We start from the raw sequence: 23,569 nt of genomic DNA, 5'->3' as shown, positions 1-23,569 counted from the left end.
AAACACGCTCGATAAGCTAACAGATCGTTGTTCTCATTCAAACACACCACAGGCGCACACGTGAACGAAATCCTGATGCACATTCCGCAGATTGCAACACTTAAGACTTTAAAAGTGGCCAAAAAAGAACAGTAAAAAGTATAAAAACAGTAAAAATGTATAAAGACTCCTAATGTCTTTACTCCTAATGTATAAAGATGCCTGAAAGTATCGTACTGGATGCTGCACTGACAAACACCTTGATCTGACATCTGGATTTTGCACTGTGAACATCTTTTGAAAACATACATATTCAAACCAGGGGTATCAAACATAAGGTCCATGAGACAAAAGTGGCCAGAAAGATGCACCAATCTGGTCTACAAAAGATAAAAAAAAAAACAAAAAAAAAACAAGATGGTCATGTAGGAGCCATTTAGCACATTTCTATGCATAACAAACTAATCTTTGTCAGGAAAGTGTTTCTGCAAAGAAGGAAAATTGGTTTTTACTGTCAAAGAAGCCAGTTATGTTGAACTGTGTGCATGACTTGAAGCTTGTTATTGTTTGGGATCGATAAATGTACAGAGCTTTCAACCTGTAAGCTATTGTCTCAGACTTTCTTGATCCAAGCGGTAAAGGTTGTTGGCACGTCAGTCATTTCAATCCGTTTGAGTCACCTCACCGGCTTCAGGCATCAGCTTCAGCCTCCACTTTCGAGTTTCTGCCATTCTACCCAATCCAAACATTAAAATCATTTCATGAATTTTTGGAGTATTTAGAGTCTGTTAATCCATATTTTCTCTGAAAATCAAAACATCAATGTTTTACCTCAGTTCAAGGATCGAGTTTTACTCTGAAGGTTGACTTCCGGTGTGATTCTGAGTTGCTGAGTGCAGCTTGATGCTCCCCTTCAGCTCCAGCTGCCTTCACTTCATGGAAACACTGCAGATTGCACCTGAGCTCACAGACGAAAACAGATTTATCAGTTTGAAAAGAATCAATAAATTCATTAAAATCTAAAACCAGTCAGAGACTAAGGACAAGAAAACTTCAAATGAATGCAGATTATCTTTAGAAATAGTATCTGTGATAAAATTATCAACCTTAAATAACTCATGCCAGTCCTTAACAAGTGAATTCATGCCATAAATACAGGTTTGTGTTTACCAGGGGCAAACAGAGATAATTAGACACTGTGATACTCAAACACAAGCAAGAATTTTGAAAAGCAGATTAAAAGCTTTTTATTCAAACTAGAATTCATGTTGTCTTTTTATATTATTTGAGTGTTTTGCTCTTGATTTTAAATTGAGATCTTTCTCTGGTGATTTCTTCTGGATATGAGCATATATATAAAATAATTTATTTTAGTTTCCATTTTAAAGGGGCTGTATCATGCTTTTTTAGCTAGTCCAAACCCTCGTATAAGCATTAACATGGCAATAGTTTATTTTGGCGCAAAGGAAAAGTCATTTTGTGTGAAATAAAAGATTTTCTGGGGCTAATTCTGAAATCCGGAAGAGAAAACGCTCTGTTTCACTGAAAATCCCGCCTCTCCTCCTGTGGACTTTGACTGACAGCGAACATCAACCAAGCAGTGCTTCAAAACAAATACATCAACATGCATTAGCTTCTATAAGGGTTGGCTGTGGCTCTTTAGCTCTAGCTTCTCTACATGCAAAGACACATGAAAACACTCTTGCTTGATTGTTGCTTTCAGATGATGGTTAAAGTTTATCTCCGTAATCTCCGCTACACGCAGTGTTGGCGTCACTTCCGGTTTAGCCACCGGAATTCGCCAAAAAAAAATTGAAAACAAAAAGCGGCGACGCTGTTTCACAGCCGAGGGCCTGCAGGGGAGAGGGAGAGGGGCGGGGAAGAGGGGCGGGCTCAGGGGAAGAGGGGCGGGCTCAGGGGAAGAGGGGCGGCTCAGGGGGAGCATGCTGCTCCTAGTGACGTCACGAGAACAGACAGAGCGTTTTCACGGGTGTGGGAGGGGCTGCTTCTCTGAGCAGGAGAAAAACAAGGAAAGCTCAAACACAGGCAAGGAGGAAAAACCTGCTTCGGGGTGTTTTTGATGAGTAAATAACTATATAACAAAGTTGAAACATACAAACAGTGAATTTTGCATGATACAGCCCCTTTAAGATTCTTCTCTTTGAAGACTGAAATGAATTAAAACATTTTGGGGGCTTTTGCATTGTTTGCATTTCATGGATTAAAGTTACTGTATAAAGAAATTTATGAGAAAATACCAAAAATTCACACTTCAACAAATTTCCAACTCCATTGTCTAAATTGTGCAGTATTTCACTGCGTTCAATTTTGAGGAAACGTGGCGAAATTTACAAAAAGATTCAAGCCAAAGTACTAAGAAGGCTTCAACTGTGGTTCCAAACCAGCTGGATGTGAGACCCTGGACGTTCCACAGATGACACAGGAAGCTGTGAGTGAATTCACACCAGCTTCACCTTCACCTTCACCTCTGTGCCGATCACACTTCTGCAGGGACGTGAGAAACCCAGATCTGCCCTTGACTGCAGTTCTCATGATGAGATGTTACACTTTCAGCAGTACTCTCTCTTTAAGACATATAGACGATGTTCATTTCTGCTTTGAGGTTTTGTTCTTAATAACAGTGCTCTTTCTCTTGGTGTGTTTATCTTTTCTACTTCAAAATCAAGGTGAACTTTATTACCTCTGAAGTTCAACCGATGGAGCTCAAGAGCTACTGCGTCTGTTGGATCAGTGTGTCAGTAAACTGCAGGGTTCTGTGTGTGTGTGTGTGTGTGTGTGTCAGAAGAAAACCCAGTTGACTCCATTTAGAACAGTTTCTCAGATAGTTCTTGACATTTTTCCTGAGCTTGCATCTGTGGAACTTTGAGAAAACCCTCTGACTTCATCTCCGTGGAAACGGTGTAAATTGAACTTTTTCGGAGGGACCAGGTTGGGTGACGGAGGCTTTCCTCTGCAGAGTCTGCATGTTCTCCCTGCATGAGCGTTTTCTTGATTCCCTATCCTCAATCAGAGTTCTTTATCAGGCCTCGCTGAGTTTGCATGAGCGATGTTTTGCATTTCAGCTGCTGTCTTCTGGGTTCACCGGAGCGGATCGCGTTTTGAATTGGCTCTTATTCAACCTGCAGTTGAAGGTTTTTGTTTGTTTGTTTTTTCTCTGCGGGTCAAACCGCAGTATATTTCCATATTAGAGTGTTTTTTTTTATTGTGATTTCAACAGTTGTCCACCATTAACCATATTCACACCGACACTTGTTGTTTTTGCTGCAACAATCAGACGACATTAGTCATCACACGCTCCTCTTCTCACCTCAGAGCTCAATGTGAGAAAAATAACCGATTCCTCTGTGACCACTCCTCTTCGTCACATGTCCTTCATCTTTAAAAGCAGGATGCCGGTACTGACTGGGACAGGAGACGGAGGTAAGCCAGAAAATTACTCATCACTTCATTCAAACACTACAGAATATTTAATTCTGTCTGCTTTCAATGCTGTTGGTTCAATTATCTGTGAACAAAATAACTCAAAGTTTATTATCAGATTTTGATTAAATTTGGAAGATTAGGAGGTAATATACTAAGAAAACAGAATTGATTGGTGATGTGCTGAGGAAAGAGACAGAATTTTGATCTGGATCATACTCTGAATAATTACAATAATTATAACAGTAATAGAGTATCATTAAAGTACAAGGGATATTTTTAAAGTATTATTATAGTAACTGTAATGGTAATAAAACAATCAATAAAGCACCAGTACCAGTTAAAAAGTATAAAGTACCAGTAAAAGCTCAAAAGCATCAATAAAATAGTTAAAAACATCAATAAACTAGAATTTGGCACTCAGAGAGGCAGACCTCCGCCACAGCTCAAATCAGTCACCAACAACCATAAGAACACCAGATATAATCACACATTGGGGGTGTGATCGGAGCGGAGCGCTGCAGCGTGCGGTGCCTCTGTCTGTCTGTCTGTGTGTGTGTGTGTTTATCTGAAAAGGAAAACCGAAAAGTAACATGATTTATGTTATTTTACTTCATTTTAATTTGAAAATGGACCGGATTGTCTCGTATTTTCCGTTCCCGACTGCCTGTGTGGTGCGATCTGCTCTGTCCAGCTTTACAACTGGCGGTCCACGGCGTGCGGCTCGCGGAGAAAACAGAGCGGAGCGGAGCGCCGCGGTGCACGGCGCGAGCCGCTACGCACGCGGCGCGGTCCCGCACTTCCTGTATGAACCATCAGATAGGTGAACAGGGGCGCCGGTGTGACAGTCGCTGCACAGCGTCGGAAGCGGCGCGTCCTGTGAACCAGATGTTTGTCCACCCTGTCGGCGGGCTGCCCGACCATAAGAAAGACTCCCTATCTGTCAATGATAAACAATCCTTTAAAAAACTCCTGGATCCAGACAGTGATCCGGATCTTCACCAAAATTTAATGGATTCTAAGTTAGCCCAAGACCCACCTTTCCACTAAGTTTCATTGCAATCCGTCCATTACTCTTCCCGTGATCTTGCTAACAAACCAACAAACCAACAAACCGACATGATTACATAACCTTCTGGCGGAGGTAAATACCAAAAAAAAAAAAAAAAAAAAAAAAAAAATCAAAAAGCATCAATAACGTATCAGTCATAATGAAAAAAATGGACAAAAAAGTCTCTATAGGTGAAAGTAAGATAAAATCTCCCTGCATTTAAAGACGGAGCATTTCTGTTTTTCACCAAAATCCCATCCCCTGCGAAGAGGAAATCTTTCGCAGTTTTTCATGATTTTTGTGGAAACTGTTTAGCAGTTCATTAACAAAAGTCATGGCACCCTACTTTGGAATTTACTGCATGTTTCGATGTGCTTTTAAATGTTCTCAAAGAAAATCCGATGGCAGAAAACCATGAAGACAAATGGGGACAATAATATCAACGGCTCCCGTATCAGTCTCAGAAGAATCCTAACTTTTCTCCAGCAGTATAAATTACAGTTTCATGTGATACAAAAAACAAACAAACAAACAAACAATAAGCTATATATGCACTATAAATATTTGAAAAATACTTTGGGCTTTTTTTTCCCCAAATGATAATATTTCAGGAGCATTTAGTTATAATGCAGCTGTAACAGCTTTCGTTTAGTTTCATAGACCAGTCTAAACAGGTGAGCACACGTCTGATATTGGCAGGATAATATTGTCAAATTTTCTCGAGCACGGGTATTGTTGAGTTTGAAACAGATTTAAAGCATCTCAATTCAAATGTAGACTCTTCTTTTTTTTCCTGGAAAGAGAATCAGTCACAAATTAAGACTTTTAAAAAAGAAAAAAAAACTAGAATTAAAATAATGTTATTAATTTTAAAGCAATTAAAATAAGAATAGTAACATTTTTGGGGGCATTAAAATACCTCAAGAGTATCAATTCATATTCAAAAAAGTTCTGGATATTCAGAGCTCACAGTTCATGTATACCTTTTTTTTTTTTAATTAAAATTAGTTTGATAATTTTTAAATTAGAAATTGTTCGGAAATGTAAACATGTGACCAGAAGGTCCACAGGTGCAGAATGCATGAAACTGATGCAAACTTCAACATGTAGGTCACACAATCCGCCGTGCAAAGACATTTTACCAATTAAAATGAATCTTATTTGAAGCTGAGTGATGTGAAAAGCAGTGACTTACTCAAGCTGCTGCAGGCTTGATCGGAGAAGTCGGCTTCCAGAACCAAAGATCCTGCAGGAAGATAGAGAGATAAAGAGATAGCACAGACCACAGGATGGAAACGCATTGTTAGTGGAAGAGAAAGATGTATAAAAACTGATCATTTGGTCCAACAGCAACATGTGTAAGGAGACCCAGGATAGAGCTTTGAGGAACTCCAAAAAGGGGATATTCTTTGAGTTTTTCAGCTTGCACACAAAAACAACTGCCTTCACTGCATCTTCCGATCTGTTTGGAGATGAATACACTGAATGAAGGGTCAATGAGTGTATTTTAACAAAATCTTGGATATTTGAAGAAGGAACAGCAGCTTCCTGAAGGTCTGAGCAAACTGTGCAGTGCTGGTGACCACAGGCCACATCTGCAACAATCACTACACTTCTCAGGTTTTCTCAAACAAAAATGCTCTCTTTCAGCTGGAACATCGTCATGTTTCCCTCCAGCATGTGGCTGTGCGTCCTCCTGGCGCTGCCCCTCCCTCGGTCTTCGTACCAGTCGTGCACAGTCGGGACGCCCCGGCAGTGTCTTGACGCAGAGTTTGCGCCCGGCGCCAATTTGGCCGGAGAAGGTTTCGACATCACCAAGATGAAGCGAGTGGGGGCTTTTGTGGTCAACATGAACGAGTGGAAACGCAAAGACAAAACGTGCACCCTGTGCAGCAACCCCTTCATGGAGAGCCGGAGGCAGAAGCTGCCCCTGTCGGTGGTGGACTGGAGGGCCCAGCAGTCCTGCAGCAGCCAGGTGGCCTCCAAGCTCTACAAGTCCAGCGAGGCTCTGGTCAGCTCCGTCACGTCGCTGGTTGAAAACAACTGGAAGGTTGGTTTAGACCTCAGAGTAGGACATAAAGGCGCCTCGCTGATGTTGGCCGGAACCAACTCCAAACTGTCCGAATACTCAATGGAGAAAACAAAGAACGACAAGTACAGCTTTACGAGCCACGGTGCCTCCTGCGAGTACTACAGGTGAGCGGATGAGCGTCACACCACTTTTTATCCCCATTTCAGTACAGTTCTGAAGTGAAACTCTCGTTCTTTTCTTTCCTTTTCCCCCTGTTGTCTCCCTGGACGCAGCTACCGAGTGTCCAACACGCCCAAGCTGCACCAAGAATTTCGTAAAGCGGTGAAACAGCTCCCAAAGAAGTACAGCGCAGAAAACAAGCAGGCGTTTTACAAACTGATTGAAAACTTCGGCACCCACTACATCACCAAGGTGCAACAGATCAACCCGTCTCTGAAGCGCTCCGCCGTGAAAAGAGCTCAATGTCCACCAATGTGTGACCGCAGGTGAAGCTAGGAGGAAGCGTCCGGTCCGTGACCAGCATCCAGCAGTGCGAGGCCAGCCTGCAGGGCCTCAGCGGGGAGGAGGTGCAGTCGTGTCTCGCGATGGAGGCGTCCGCGAGCTTGAAAGTCACGGTCAACGTCGAAACCAAACACTGCAAGAAGGACATCCAGAAGACGGGCAGCAAATCGGACTTCTCCAGCGTCTTCAGCGACAGGTAGGACCGAGCGTTCCAAACCTTTCTGGAAGTTTTCAAACATAAAACACAAACTTATGGTAGAATGTATCCTTTTCAAGTGAAAACATAAAACATTTAATTGTCTTTTAATTGTCTGATAACGATGCTCGGAGCCACTGAAAAACGCAACTTTTTGAAAACACTCCAACTTGGTCGTGTGTCCATCAGAATGCTGTGTGCTCCCATTATTTAATCTTTCCACTGTATTGTTCCCTTTGCATGTATTTGTGATTTTATTACGAGCTCCAACTTGCTATCAGTGCTTCTGCTGTTTCCATGGAAACAGATATAATTTTCAAAACATCGCTTGAAAATGCAAATCTTTTCTCAAACAAAAATGAAAAAAAAAAGCAGGATGAGACAAGAAAAGAAGGGAAAGATTAAAACTGGATCACGAGGTTCAGACTGTTATCAAAAAGTTGTCACCAGCACTGTTCTCATGTAAACCGACGCCCCCCAAGCGCTACAAAAGTTTTGTGTTTTCACTTGAGAACGTGTGAACGGGGCCTGAAGCGGATCCGCCCGGGCTCAGGTTTGACGTCGTGTGTTTTCCAGGCTCACGGAGATAAAGGGCGGCCACACCACGGAACCAGACCTCCTCTTCTCTGCTCGCAAAGAACCCTCGGCCTACAAAGACTGGCTGAAGACCGTCCCGCAACACCCAGACATCGTCTCCTATTCGCTGGACTCGCTGCACGAGCTGCTGCCGGCCAACACCTCGGAATGGCACAACCTGCGCTCGGCCATCGGCCACTACATCCTGGAGAGAGGCCTGTGGAGGAACTGCACCGACCCGTGCGCGACCGGTAGGAGGAGCGACCCGAGGGATCCCTGCGTCTGCCGGTGCCACGGCAACGCCGCCGCCAACACGGACTGCTGCCCGACCCAGAGAGGTCTGGCCGAGGTCAAAATCACGGTGCAGCACGCCTCCGGCCTGTGGGGAGACATACTCTCAGCCACGGACGGATATGTGAAGGTGTTCGTCAATAAAATGCCGCCGCGTATTTCACCCGTCATTCACAACAACAACAACCCGCACTGGGGCTTTCTGGTGGACCTGGGCCTTCAGGATCTGTCCATGGTGAGCAACGTGCGGTTCGAGGTCTGGGATAAGGACTACTGGTGGGAGGGCTGGGACGACGACCTTTTGGGGAGTTGCTCGCAGGTTCTGTCCGCAGGCGCGAAGCCGGACGTCTGCTACTTCAGCCACGGCAAGCTGTTCTTCAAGTGGGAGGTGAGGTGCGCCCCGGGTCTGGGAGGGAAGTCGTGCAGGGACTACGTCCCTTCCCCGATGAGTCAGAGCATGAAGAAGCTGTACGTGTCCCGTCACGCCCGTCCAATTCCAGACGCCATGCTGTCTGAGATGGGAGTGTTTGTGGACAAGGCCAGTTGGTGGGGGAAGAAGATGCAGGGATACGATGCTAAATAGCAGGCCCGCTGGCCCTCATGAGGCCGACGCGCCTAAAGACAGCCACAGTGTATTAAACTGTGAAGGCTGAAGATTGGGTCGTCAAAAGCAAGATCATAGCTTTTCTTTTAAATGATTGCATATTTTGAATAAAAAAGAAAAAAAAATTGTGCTAATCTAAGCTTCTTCATGCATCAATAGCCGGCACCTTTTTTCACATGTTGCTATTAAGTGGTATTGTTCAGTGATAGGCTGGGAAATGACCTCTTCCTAGTTTCAAGACAGCTTTAACAGATAATATTAAAATGTTCCGATTGGATCTGCAGTATCGGATCAGGACTAATTTCAATGTTTCTTTGTTAATTTGGAAGCACAAATGGCACCTTCCTGATTGCAAGGTCAGGACACTGCTGTTTGTTGAAGCTAGCTAAGTAGCTAGGCTAACAAATTCAATCTAGTTGAACGTTTGGAAGAGAAACCCGAAATGAAACGGTGGAAGGAAGTCAGCAGTCTGGATTCAGAGGTTGGGCTGGGGGAGGTTTTTTCTCGGGACAGTTCTTCATTTATTCATTTTCATGGAACAGCTTCAGTGTCACATTTTACATCTTTTAAAGTTATCACCCTGTTATTTTCACTTCCGCAGCTTGTTTTCATTGGTTTGGTGTGAAGGAATAAAATACAGAGCATTTCCTTTGTGTCAGTCTGTGGTCGTCTCTCTGCTTTGGATTTGTCATATTGAGGTATGAGCTTCCACTGAAATGATGACAGAGTTCAGAACGCACCACTGCTCCCCGCTCGGCACGGCCACAGCCCCCCACCACTTCAGAGAAATGAGACTGCTCTGTGGTCTCTGGTTCCTCCCTGACTGGAAGGCCAGCCTGACTCTCATGTCGTCACCATCTCACCCCCTCATATGTCAGCTTCTCGCTCCTCCCACCCAGCCCCGAGTCTGCTCCGCATTGATGCAACTGTCAAACCGACACTCACGCCCACCCGCCGCCACCCCCTGGCCCCCCGCCCTGCGCCTCCGTCTCGCTCATTCTGAGACCACCGTCTCTCCACCGCCTCACCGTCGCATTCTCTTCGGTATTCATGCTCGCGGCGAGAAGGTGAGTCCAGACTCCTCACACCAAAACCTTCTTTTTGTTAAGTTCTTACAGGATCCCATCATAGCTCAGTCCTGCTGCGTGAAGAAGAGCAGCATCTTTAAATATCCAGCACAGCCTGAGACCGTCAGTCACAGCCGTTTGCTGTGTTGACTTGTTGGAAGCTGAATGATGAGAAATGGGAAAGTTTTCCTAAAATAGTTTTGAGAGGAAGTTTATGATCGGCTCCAAAAGCAAAGTTACATCTGTGTCATCAGGCAAAGTAAAGAAAAGTCTAAAAATGAGCTTTAGTTTGTGAATAGGTCAAATGTACTCCTGCATGCAGGCATGTCACTGTGCAGTTTGCATGTTCTCCCAGTGGGAGGTTGAGTGTACTCCAGGTACTTTATCCTGCAGTTCAAAAACATGTGTTTGAGGTTAATTTCAGACTGCAAATCTCCCAAAAATGTTAATGTGAATGTGTTTGACTGCTGATCTGTCCTGCTGGGATCAGATGCAGCAACCTGCAGACGTTTTCTGGATAAATCTTCCTGGAGGGTGGATCTACTGCAGATTTATTGTCAAAGTCATTTCAGCTCAGGCCATCCCGAGTGGACGGGACCAGTGAAACGCTGCCATAAGAACCAAGTCTTTCTTCATTATAAAGCAGTAAAGACGAAGCGTACTGAGCACAGACAAGAGTTAAAGCACAAGACTTCGGCCTGGAGACACACTTCACTGCAGAAACACTGTGTGAAGAGTCCAAGGAAACTTTTATAAGTTCAGAAATTCAGCTTTAAACTTCAAAGTATCTGCCATCCACTTCAAAATATTTCACCTAAAACATAAAATCTAGTCGAACAGAGTCTGCAGAATCATTTTAAAGAAACCCATGACAATTTTATTCTTTTTTTAGCTATAACTTGTTGAGATTTGCAACAGATTCTGTCACATTTAAAGACATGTTATAATAATGATGATGCATTGGTTTTATACAGCGCTGTTCAGGATACTCAGTTCCCGAACCCGCTTAGCTTCCAAGGTCTGGCAGAATTGAACATCTTCTAGCATGTAATGGTGTTCATCATTAAAAAGTTAAAAATTAAAATGTCATTCAAGTGTCCAACAATCAAAAGCTGCTGTTATACAATTCCAAAAGAAAGAAAAGCATGAATGAAGCATAAATCATGTGTAATCTCTTAAAAATCCCATGGTAGTCTGTATTTTCAACAATCGATTTGATTTTAAGCAAATATTTTAATGTTCTTAATGTTTTTTTGTACTTTTCCATGTTCACAGTCGGAGCTGTGAATATCTCAGATGACAGCAGATTAAACCTGAGCGTGAATTACAGGCAGCGAGTGTGTAATATGAGCGTGAGGAGGTCAAATCTAGAGTCGTACACGTCAAAGCAAACCAAGAACAGAAGAACTAAATGAGTGAAGCTCATTCTGAAAGTGTGTCTCTTTCATTTCTGCCTCTTCAGAAACCCCAGCTTGCTCGGCAGTCGTCGTATTTTGTGGTGATGGGCTGCTGCTCACTTTAGATCTGCGTGAATATTGTTGTTCCAGCTTCCATCTAGTTCCTGTGGCCACTTCAACCCTTTTCTGTGTGTTTGTCGAGGGCTGCAGCTGAAAGCACTTCCTGTTTGCTCACACTGAATCGGACCTCCAGCCTCGCCAAAGGGCGAGGCTGGAGGTCCGATTCAGTGTGAGCAAACAGGAAGTGCTGATAACCCGAGCACAGGTTTCACACCTGTCTGAAGTGTGAGACTCCGCTGTTGTGACATTTAAAGACCTACTTTTTAAATCCATCAAAAACGCAGAATTTTGTGATGAAAATAATTTCTAAATATTGAAACTTATCAGCATTAAACCTTTGACAAGTTGAATAGAGTGAAATTTCTTACTTGATGTCCTCCTTCCATCCTTCGGTCTCGTCCTGATCTCCTGCTGTCCTGCAGAAACATGCTTTTATTGGAAAAGTTTTTTTCATTGTTATTCTCTTACGAGATAACTCTTCGTGGTGGCACTTTTTTGTGGGCTTTGAGTGGATGCAGGTCGCTCGATGGCTGCTGAAGAATCCATTTGTATCCCTCAGTGTTTTAGTCCGTGTCCACGGCGGCCATGTTCTTCCTGTTCATGAGCCTTCGGCAACGCACATACAGCGTCAGTTTACGTCACATCCCCACGAGTGCGTGGGAAATTGGGACCCCGAACTACAACAAATTCTGTGGCACAGAGCCTGTATAAGGCAACGGACAGATCCGCGGATTAGGATGTTATTTTAGGTTTTTAATGCTTCACGGCCCATTACCATTGAAAAAACTGGAAATGCATGTGTAGTTTTTCACAAATCTTGCCTTAAGTCCCTTTGAAACACAAATGGAAGCAGCTGATTGGCTTTTCATCAGAACTGGAGTTAAGCTTGTTCCTTTATTTGTACCACAATGGTGAAATTTGTACTGTTGTAGAAGCAAGAGGAGAGTAATGACAAAGAATAAAACATAACAGCATAATAGAAATCAATCAGTATTTGACCTTCTTCCATGGTACTGCTGATGGGAAATATACCAGAGGTTGTGCTTATTGCACAGAGTAATAGAATAATCGGGTGGGGAGGCCTGGAGGGGTCAGGTTTGAGGACTTGAACACTAATCGCCTCCTTTCTCATGTTTCTATTTCAGTTTCCAACCCCCGTCATGTTTCCCTCCAGCATGTGGCTGTGCGTCCTCCTGGCGCTGCCCCTCCCTCGGTCTTCGTACCAGTCGTGCACAGACGGGACGCCCCGGCAGTGTGTCGAAGCGGAATTTGCACCCGGCACCAATTTGGCCGGAGAAGGTTTCGACATCACCAAGATGGAGCGAGTGGGGGCTTTTGTGGTCAACATGAAGGACTGGAGACGCAAAGACAAAACGTGCACCCTGTGCAGCAACCCCTTCCTGGAGAACCAGAGGCAGAAGCTGCCCCTGGCGGTGGTGGACTGGAGGGCCCAGCAGTCCTGCAGCAGCAAGGTGGCCTCCAAGCTCTACAAGTCCAGCGAGGCTCTGGTCACTTCCAGCGAGTCCTCCATCGAAAACGACTGGAAGACCAACCTGGACGTTGACGTGGGCCATCGTAGCGCCTCGCTGATGCTGGCCGGCTCCACGTCTAAACTATCCAGTTACTCCATGGAGAAAACCAAGGAGGACAAGTTCAGCTTCTCCAGCCAGGGCGCGTCCTGTCAGTACTACAGGTGAGGGAACCGGGTGTTTCGGGTCAACTCGTGCAGCTGCAGCAGCGTCTTTTCATTACTGTCACAGACAGAAGCTCCGTTAACGTATTATTTTCATGACATCTTGATGAATTTACTGTATATTGTTGCAACCCAACTTTAAACCCTCGTGTTAAACCTCCACAACAGCTACCGAGTCTCCAGGACTCCAAAACTGCACCAAGAGTTTCGCAAAGCGCTGAAAGGCCTGCCTAAGATCTACAGCGCTGAAAACAAGCAGCGGTTTTACAAACTGATCGACAACTTCGGCACCCACTACATCACCAAGGTAAGCGAGAGCGGCCCAGCACTCCGTCGGTAAGCCGCTGGAAGGTGTTGGAACGTGTTGGGATGTGTTCCTGCAGGTGAAGCTGGGGGGCAGCGTGAGGTCGGTGACCAGCATCAGGGAGTGCCAGGCCAGCCTGGAGGGCCTCACCGCCGAGGAGGTGCAGTTCTGCCTGGAGACCGAGGCGTCCGTCAGCATCCAAGTCAACATCAAGTCTGAAACCAAGCACTGCAGGAAGGAGTCCAGCAAGACGGAGAATAAGAAGTCGTTCTCCGACGTCTTCAGGGAACGGTGCGGAGGAGACCTCTGGCTTTTTTGTTCATTGTTCTCCACAACCCGAGAAACGCTCACTCGGTTTTAATGTCGACACACTGTTCCGCTTCACAGGTTCACAGAAATAAAGGGCGGCCACACCACCGAGGCCGACCTGCTCTTCTCCGCCAGCAAGGACCCGGCCGCCTACAAGCAGTGGCTGGACTCGGTGCCGCTCAGCCCGGACATCATCTCCTACTCCCTGGACTCGCTGCACGAGCTGCTGCCCGTCAACACGCCCGTCCGCAAGAACCTGCGCGCCGCCATCAGCCACTACATCCTGGAGCGGGCCCTGCTGAGGAACTGCACCGACGGCTGCCGGGCGGGGGTGAAGAGCGACGGCAGGGACCCCTGCGTCTGCCAGTGCCACAACCAGCCCGCCGTCAACCGCGACTGCTGCCCCACGCGCAAGGGCACGGCCCGGGTGGTGGTCACTGTGCAGCGGGGGTCCGACCTGTGGGGCGATCAGACCACCGCCACCGACGGCTACGTCAAGGTCAAAATCGGGCGGGACGAGCGCCGCACTCGCGTCATTCTCAACAACAACAACCCGTACTGGGCGACAGTCGTCGACTTCGGCACGCAGGATCTGTCCTTGACCAACAGGGTCCGGTTTGAAGTCTGGGACCAGGACAGCAACTGGGACGACGACTTGCTGGGGGAGTGCGAGCCGGTCCTGTCGGCGGGGGTCAAGCAGGACCTGTGCGTCCTGCAGCACGGCAGGCTCTACTTCAAGTGGGAGGTGAAATGCGCTCCGAGCCTCGGCGGCGACTCCTGCACCGAATACAAAGCTTCGCCGATGAGCCAAAGTCTGAAGGATCTGTACGTCTCCCGCCACGCTCGCCCCGTTCCCAGAGCCATGCTGCTGCAGAAGGGCGTGTTCCTCACGGAAACCAGCGCCCTGGCAAACCAGACGGCAGAGAGGCGTGTGTTCCCTCCTGTGTTTCCATAGCGACCATCCAACCGCCGCACCCTCAAATGGGACTGGCCAAGGCGGGGGGAAAAGAATTTCCCCAAGGCGATTAATAAAGTTTGATTGGTTTTGTTAGTTTCAAGTGAAAATACAAAACTTTCATCTCGTTTTCAGTGTCTGTTTATGCGAAAAGATTTCAGAGCCACTGAAAATGCTAAGTTTTGAAAACGCTCCGTCAACCGGTCGATGAAAATTTAAAAAAAAAAAAAAAAAAAAGCACTTGAAATGCTCCTGAGTAATTAGGTGGCGACACTGATGCAAGCTGCATCAAGAAAAAGGTTCAATGAACATGAATTGTGGATTAGTTGATGTTGGTCACAAATGTCCGTTCTAAATATAAATCAGTCTTCCGCTATAATGATCCAATGCTTTTTGAGGGTGTGTCGACCAGCTTGGCTTCATTATATTTTCTCCAAAGACAAAATGTTTGAAAATGACCATTATTTGATCTTGATTTAACTGTGTAGCAGCGTTGTCCTTTATCAAGAGAATAACTTAATATATTGTGTCAGTATTGCTCGTGGGGTTTTTTTTTCTCAGTTTGCTCTTTAGTTAAAACATTTTAATGCTTTTTGTTTACAGAAGAAGCAGGTTTGCAGAATCTATATTATATATTTCTATATATCACAGTCTCGCAGTAGTGAGCACAGTTGTCTGAAGTTGAGGCAGTCTGGGTTTGAATCCGAGTCGGGACATTTTCATGTGGAATTTGCATGTTCTCCCCGTGTCTCTGTGGCTTTTCTTAAGCTGCTATTGGCTTTGTCATGTAAAACCTATTATAAGGTCATTAACTGATCAGCGCTGCTCTCCTATAATGAAAATGAATGGATGAGAGTCGCCTCAGAGGACAGTGTTGTCTGATCGGCTCCGGTTCCCGGCTGTACTGTGTCTCATGCATAGTTTGACATGTTTTCTTTTTTTTTAAATCAATAAATATTCCACAGCGTCTGGTTTCGTGTCGGTACTTCTGGCCTTGTGTGTCAGTGGTCTGATGTTCTTCGGTGGCGTCGCCCACCATGGGAAAGGAAGCAGTGAAGCTTCCTGAGCACAGATGAGGTTTCGGCGAGTGAGCGGTTTTGACTCAGAGGTGTCAGTTTCACGTCATTTCAAACAGTCTTTTATTGGATTAAATCTTTTAAAATCACAACTTTTAGAACATAAGAGACAAGTTTTCTATTTCAGCACGTGGATCAGCGGCGGAGCTGAAGCCGGCGGCGGCACAGCGGGTTCAGAAACAAACGAGACAAACAGACGAGCGTTACAAACATCCACCGACAGGTCAAAGAGGAGCAAATAAACACAAAGAGACGGACAGACAGACGGACGGACGGACGGACGGACGGACGGACGGACGGCACAACGGGACACAGTGGAGGGAAACACAGACGAAGTTTGGAGATCCGGTTACACTGAACACGTTATGGAAATGATCCACTCGGAGGTCCAGGTCATTTGAATCAGCCTGGTTAGAGACAAAGGACAGCAGGAAGAGACGGACACGGGTCAAAACGAGACGGGAATCACACCACACGCCGACAGAGGCGGCTCTGAACACGCCCCTGACTTCCCCTCACTTCACCCTCACCTTTGTATCCGGTCACGTCGCCGTATTTTCCAGTCTGATCTCCTGCAAAAAAAGAGGTGAACAATTACTGGAAGCGAGTTCGGCGGGAGGAGAGAAGGGCTTTGTTCTGTTCTGAAGGGACTTCAGCCACACTCCCTGCGCCACGCTTCACACGCTTAAGTGGGAAACCATGCATAATGCATGCAGCTGTGCTTAAGTGCATGATTTAAATGAGGAAAGGAAGAATTCAACTACACAGAAAAGCAGCTGGATCGATTTGCCTTCACTGGCTGAGCAGTTTGCGTGTTGTTGCGAGAGGAATATTTAGAAGCTGTCAAAAACCACACAGACGACAGAGAGATTTCGCAACCAGGCTAAATGTGATGCAAACGGTGCAGCGCTGCTGAAACGCTCTGCAGAGGAGACGGGAGGAGTTCGGGCCGCCGGAGGCACGGCGGCGGCCGGAAGTCGGTGGCGAATGAGGAAGTGGCTGGTTGGCTCGCTTACCCAGAGCCTCCTGCGCCGCTCCGAGGTGCGCGCCGAAACCTTTTCAGACACAGAGAGGACACTTTCACTGGCGGGCAAAAAACAACAGAGACAAGCTGCTCAAGGAGCAACTGGAGGGAAAAAAACTACATTAAGCAAAGCACAGCAGCATTAACCTTTGAAGTTTTCAGTCCCAGGGGGCAAAATTTAGCTTAAACATCTGCATTTCGAGCAATTACATGAAATAAAATGTTTCAGAAAGCATTAAATTAAATTTAATTAAATAATCACCTGCTTGCTGAGCTCCGAGTCCTGTAGCAGCTTCTGAAACCACAAACAACGCCAGGCCATCGTGAGGAGGCGGCAGTACGACAGAAACAGTGACGAGTTCCTTCAACTAGCTCTGGACTCCACTCGTTCAGCACCGTGTCCCGAGGCACTCAGTGAGTTCAGCTCAGTTTGTGGGAGGAAGATGCTCCAAAATTAAGCGTTAATGAGGAGAAACTCCAGGATTATTGAAGAGGGGTTTAACAGAAGCACGGCTCCTCTTTCATTACCCTCCTCTGGCTGATGGTGCCTCTGAAGTGATTTAAATGGCTGAACAGAAGCGTTTCACACTTCTGCTCACTCTCACCGTATTTGCTGGCGGCCTTGGCGCCTTCGGCGGCGGTCAGGCTGAGCGGCTGGGCGGCGTACGGGTAACCGCCGTCACCTGGGGGGGGGGGGGGGGACAACAGCGGCAGGCGTGAGCGTCTAACTCCTCTGAGAGGCGAGGCGGCGTGCTGAACGGCACAGCGCCACTGAGTGTTTGATGATACGGCCACGGAGACGAGCGGCTCCTACCTTCCAGCCCGGCAGGAATCACCGGAGCGTTCCCGAAGGGAACCTGAGCGGCTCCTGGTGCAGAGGGGGACGAATGAAAAAGAAAAAGAAATCAGTCACATGCTGAAACTCACCTTCACCACCACACTGCCACAGAGGGCAGAGGTCAGCGGCGTCATGCTCACCGTATTTCCCGGCGGCTGCGGCAGCGTCCAGGCCGGTGCCCAGAGCTCCTGAAAGCAGACGAGAGAAGCTTCAGGGAAACATTTCAACCTGAGAGCACTGAGAGTTCATGTAAACGGGCAGAATGAGGAGAGAAACGTCCTCTGAAGCAGGGGAGACGCAGCTTCATCCTCAAATGATTCATCTGTAACGCCCAAAAACACCAGATGTCTCTACTCAATGTGGAAAACATGAGCGTTTCCTCAGAACTGACACTTTTGTTTTATTATTCTAGAAAATCTATGGTTGAAAATCGATAAGTTCTGAGAAACAGTGCAATCTCTAATCTCTTGCTCTCCTTCACGCTTTACCGTTAGCCTCTTTCCACAAACTCACCCTCATTCAGCTCGGATGCTATTTCGCATTAGTCGTTCTATAATTCGTTTTTCAGTTCTCTTAAAATCTGTTCTCCAGCCCGTCTGCAGTTCACTCTAAACTATGTGCAAATAGCTACGCATTTATATCTCATTTAAACAAAGAAATCAATCAGATGTGACAGTTTAATGTTTTAATATGCTGCCGATCAATGTGTGTGACAAAGGTTGCTTTTCGAAACGCACTTCCTGTTAAGATAGCAGTGAATAAAGGTGTAAAAACTGATGACTTAGAAAGCCACAATGAAAGTGCTGAACAGCTAAAACCGCTGAAAACGAGTGGATTGATAAGATGAAACTCTAGATGTTAAAAGCTGAAACATTTTAAATGTTTCATCAAAGCGTAATGGCATCAACTGCTACAGCTGGTGAAAGCACATATTAGCTAATATGGATAAAATATCTAAATGTTGAAGATTAGAAACAGAGAAATTGCCATTTAAACAACTAAAACCATCCTTTTTTCATTAAAATGATTTTAAGCTGGACATTCTCTCCTGCCTGTTCACTGCTACTGAGCACCACCGTGACAACCTGCATTCTCTGGCTGATATACTTAATTAAATGCGTGTTGTTTGTTGATGCTGGTGGTTGTGCGGTCGGCAGGAAGCGTCCTGCTCCGACTCTGTGAGAACAGGGTTTGTGGTCTTGGTTTCTCTTTTATTAACCCATCAGTTCTGAGTGAAAGGGTCGGTCAGTGAATTAATTCGATCGGTCCTGGTTCCTCTTTCCTTGGTTTACGGTCGGGTTACTGAAGTCTTTATAGGTCATTCAGCGGCGGCGCGTCACGGCCGGCGTCTCCGTGACGGCTTCTTACCGTACGCTCCCTGCCCGGCGTAGCCTCCGGTGCTGAGGGCTGCAGAAAGACACGGGCAGAAATTTACACCCAGATCAGTCGATCAGGAGACCTTTGGATTAAGGAGCTGCCGAAGCGTCTATGTGAGCGGCGAGAGAGAAACCGCCAGATCAGACCGGCCGGCTTCCACGGAGAAGAGACAACAGCTACACCCAGTGGGGGGAGAAGCCCACACCGGCTGAACCAGGCCTCTTCTCCCGTCTGACAGGTTAAGCGTCTGCAGGTTAGTGCCGCCGCCGCCGCCTCGCCAGCGGCTCATTAACCCTCCATGTCTTTACCTTCACTCTTCCCTGCTTTGTTCTCAGCAACATCAGCTAACTCAGAGGGGTAACCAAGCCCTGAAACACAGCTCTAATTAGCACTGATTATATACATCAGCTAAGAAGAGGGCGGATTTTCTCTGATTTCATTTTATTTATTTATTTATTTTTCTCAGTCTGTGATCAGAAAACACTCACCAGCTCCATAACCATCACCGACGCCGGTTCCATAACCTGCAGAGACATGGAGAGAGGAGCGCTTTTACAGACGAGCACTGGCAGAAGGTTTCAGAAAGACTTCTGATGAGTTAGAGCTGCAACCTGATCAGATAGAAGTGTTTACATGACCTGATTTTACTTTGAATCAGATTAAATCAGACTTTTCTGGATTCAGCTGCAGTAAAACCGGTGAGGAATTTATTATTCCAACACAAATACACTTAAAAAAAAAAAAAAAAAAGCTAAATGGCTATATAAACACGTACTGCAATGCCTTATTAATAAATGTCATTTTCTATGTATTTTAACTAAGTTACTCGGGAAAGAAATTGGCGTACCCAGACCGTTTCCGGCCACAGCGCCGAGGTATCCGGTCGCTCCGTCTCCGTAACCTGCTGCAACACACAGTTCACACACATCAGCTGGAAACTGGACCATCGAATGGGTTACTGAGCCGACGACAAATACGAAACGACACCACAAGGAGGGCTTTTCACCACTTCATGTATCCGGTTTTGCTGGAAAAGGAGGAAAATGAAGCTTCCAGCAGCGACAGGCAGTGGAGTCATTTTTACACTAATGATCTGAATTCAAAGTTATTTCTCACGGGAGACCAGTGACAACAAGCCAAGTGAAAACCGCGAGATCCCCTCCGGTAAAGCCACCCGGGGACCTTTCTAGAACAGTGAACACGCAAATGATGGGTTTACAAGGCAAAGTGGGAGCATCGGAGGATCAGAGAGGATTTTCTGCCGTCACAGGAAGACACTGAGGGAGTCCGAGTGGTTTACATTTATTCACTGGAGTTTTAAAGAAGTCGATTCGTCACTGAACAGTGAAGATTTAATGACAATCACAGCTGAACTCAGTGAATATTTACCTCCGAGTTTCCCTGCTGCTCCACCGAGGTATCCTCCGGCCCCCAGCGCTGAAAAGACACAGGGAAACATTTAAAACACAGCAGCCGCAGAGCTGTGTGGCTGTTTAAAGGACGGCTGCTGGTCAGAGGTCACCTGCTCCGTAGCCTCCGGCGCCCAGCCCGGCGCCCAGGCCGGCGCCCAGGCCGGCGCCCGGGTAGTTTCCCGCTCCGCCGATATAACCTGGGGACAAGTTTGATAGAAAATCAGCAACAAAGGAGCACAGCTTTCATGACAACTCCCATCACATACTGGATGAAGTGACTTAATAAGTCAATCCTTTAAAAAACACAACAGAAGAGAGCAAACATCCAGAAAAAGACATTTCCAACATGACAGGAAGTGAAAATGTGTCAGAACCTGAAACCGCAGTGAAATGAAGAGATTAAGATCTAATCAGTGACAAAGACGCCATCAGCCTCTGCAAATACGAGCCTTACAATGGAAAGCTGAGTATCAGACGATCTGAAACTGTATCTGCAGTGTGCTGCTCACTGCAAGAGAGGGAAGCCAAACACAAGATACCATCACTGCATTTAAGAAAATTACTCTTAAAATGGGTGAAATTATCTGTCCATGCAGCAAGTACAGGTCACTTAAAAGAACTTAATATATGAATTTTACATCAAGAAAAAAGCTCTCTATCTTAAATGTATTTTAAATCACGTGGGATCAGACTATTTTACCGAAAGACTAAATAACTTGGTCAGTTTTTGAGTTTTTGTAGTGCTGCTGTTTTAAGCTGGGAGGTCTCAGAAGCTGTATTAAACATCCTTATTTTCCTGAATATTATCAATACTGGAAAGAAAGAGCTTAAAAAATGTTTTGTTTAAAATGTCACAGTTTTACTCGAATGTGTGAAAATGTGCTAAATAACTGCTTCAAATTCCCCGAACCTTCTCAGATTGATAATGTTTTCAGGAGATGAGCCAGAGGAGGAAGATCCCGACACTGGAAACCCCGGAGCGGGGGAACAACAGCAAACCGCCACGAGAGCCGACTGAACGCCACAGTGAATGTTTACTGCCTTCTAATGAGAGCTCGGCCTTTTTGAAATGTTAAATACTACTGTAAGAGATGAACCAGAGAAATCAGAAACAGCTTCAGCATCTTAAATCGCTGATTTCAGCCTAAAGGAACCAGTGCTGACAGTGACTGGGACTAAATCCACACGATTCAAGTCAAAATGAGCTTATTTCCTATATTTCCAGTGAGTTCTGATCGGCTCCAGCAGCAGATTTTGATCGCATTAAGAGAGACAACGCTTCGCTGCAGCCTCACGCCTCAGAGTTCCACTGCGGCGTAATGAGAGCGACCTTTACCCGCCACGAGCTCATCACCGCTCCCATTCACCAGACGCTTCAGCCTCACGCTGAACGTGACACAGATTTATATCACAGCTGATGTGACATTTACTAAAAAAAAACTCCATTTGTCACGCAAAACAACACATCTTAGCATTTAGCACTGAAGCAACCGATGAACCAGAAACTAACTCCACAAAGCAACGGCAAACAAATGCACTGTACAATCACATTAAAATACACAAAAGATAAATGATAAACCTGCACATCAACCATAAATGTCAAGTATCAGCACAGCGCAGCGGCTCATATCATTATCATTTATGCTGCACAACAGAAATAATTGAAATAATAAAGTTAAATACTTCACTGCAGGCGGGAAATGTAGATTTTCTAACTTCAGATCTGCAGAGGAGTTTCCTTCAATGCAGAGAGATTCATTTACAGGTTAACCTGCTGACAGCCGTCATGAAAACAGTAGAAAACAGAAAGAAAATAAAAGGGGGAGTGGGGTAAGAGAGCTGAAGGGGATAAACGGGGGGATCACAAAAATTGGCTTTAAGGAGGAAAAGTGACTGAAAGGTGCATTAAGGAGTTTTACAACCTTAAAAATACTTATTTTCCACCATAAATATGTTACACATTTTAATGATGTGTCCAACGTGCCCTGACATATTCATTACCAGTACCTCTAACAGCGCTAAACTGTCACTTGAAAGTCACAGTGCCGGTCCGGCTCCAGAGTTTTATGGGGAGAATTTGAAAGGAATGACGTAATGCACGCTCCGGCTCCTTAAGTTTCGTTTTGTCCGCCATTACTCCGCCAGATGCTTAGTGAGCAACAGCTGAGCAGGAGCTTCCAGAAAGTCAGAACAGACTGGCTTCTAGCACTGCCACAGCTCCACACAGACTCCACCAGGTAAAAGAAACTTAAATCTTACTGGAGCGCTGCTAAACGAGCGAAGACGGAGTCCCCCTCTTCCGTGTACGGGAGCCACAGGGACGAGTTTTTCACTAAGCTGCATTACGCCCAAGGCCTGCAGGGGGCGCTGTTTCGCATAAAACGTGCAAACTCCTCAATGCACCTTTAAATGTCACTAAATATTGACAAGGGCTGAAATGGCTAAAATGGCTTAAACTGGGAAAAGATGCAAACATTATTACAGTAGCTCAAACAAGTACTGAAAAAGGTTATATAAAAAGATATTGAAAACGCAAAAATCGCTCAAAATGACCAAAAAATTGGAAAAAAAATTGGAAATGGCTGCAATGGCCAAAAGACGTGAAACCACGAAAAGGGTAGAAACTACTAAAAGGGACTCAAAATCAAAAAGAACATTAGAAATATAAGAAAGACAGAAAGAAAGAAAAAGAAAGAAAGAAAGAAAGAAAGAAAAGGCTACAACTGCTTAAAATGATGCAAAAGGGACAACAGCTAGATTAGCTGAAAACAGCCAAAAGGTAAAACAGTTAAAAAAAAAAGTATAAAACTGCTGAAACTAAAAAAAAAATCGTTTAAACTGCTGAAAGTGGCTGAAAAGGAAAACTGTCAAAGAACAAGTAAACAGTTTAAGAACGGCAACGAAAGGTTAAAAATATGTCTTTTCCAGTTTTGAAGATCTTTTACACACGTGTCTGTAAAACTGAAAGCAGACGTTACCCTGCATTTAAACATGCGGCCAGAAAATAATAAAAACTGACAATAAAACTATAAAAGAAAAGAACACCGTCCGGATCCATGAAGACACGGGAGCAAACAGACAAACGTGTGGATTTGGAGGACGGGCAGGAAAACCATCTGGAAAAAGATCATATGAAGGAGAAGAGACAGTGAGGAGATGGAGCGAGATCTGTTCTCTTACTTGTGCCCGGGGTTTTCCTCCCAGCATGCCCCGGGACAGCGAGCGCGGCTTTAGACTGGGAGAGGTGCTTCGCCTGCTGAAGGTCAGCGGTGAAGTCCGGAGCTTCTCGCCCTTCGATGGCGGCGAGGGCTCCGCTCTGCGGTCCG

General features: G+C 45.7%; 2 protein-coding genes across 2 annotated transcripts; both read left to right on the top strand.

Moving 5' to 3' along the window:
- The first annotated feature begins 6,134 nt into the window (after nucleotides 1-6,134).
- Nucleotides 6,135-9,315, top strand: LOC115387613 (perforin-1-like). Its single transcript, XM_030090398.1, has 4 exons — nucleotides 6,135-6,667; nucleotides 6,776-6,914; nucleotides 6,989-7,200; nucleotides 7,777-9,315. The coding sequence occupies exons 1-4, from the start codon at nucleotides 6,135-6,137 to the stop codon at nucleotides 8,648-8,650; spliced, it is 1,758 nt and encodes a 585-aa protein (XP_029946258.1). The 3' UTR covers nucleotides 8,651-9,315.
- Nucleotides 9,316-9,627: 312 nt separating this feature from the next.
- LOC115387612 (perforin-1-like) lies at nucleotides 9,628-15,483 on the top strand. The gene is made up of 5 exons (XM_030090397.1): nucleotides 9,628-9,738; nucleotides 12,401-12,948; nucleotides 13,117-13,255; nucleotides 13,332-13,543; nucleotides 13,640-15,483. Exons 2-5 carry the CDS (start codon nucleotides 12,416-12,418, stop codon nucleotides 14,514-14,516), a joined length of 1,761 nt encoding a protein of 586 aa, XP_029946257.1. The 5' UTR covers nucleotides 9,628-9,738; nucleotides 12,401-12,415; the 3' UTR covers nucleotides 14,517-15,483.
- Nucleotides 15,484-23,569: the final 8,086 nt, after the last annotated feature.

The sequence above is a fragment of the Salarias fasciatus genome, chromosome 4 (assembly GCF_902148845.1).
Source record: "Salarias fasciatus chromosome 4, fSalaFa1.1, whole genome shotgun sequence".
Lineage (NCBI taxonomy): Eukaryota > Metazoa > Chordata > Actinopteri > Blenniiformes > Blenniidae > Salarias > Salarias fasciatus.
This window is presented reverse-complemented; position numbering and strand designations above follow the sequence as displayed.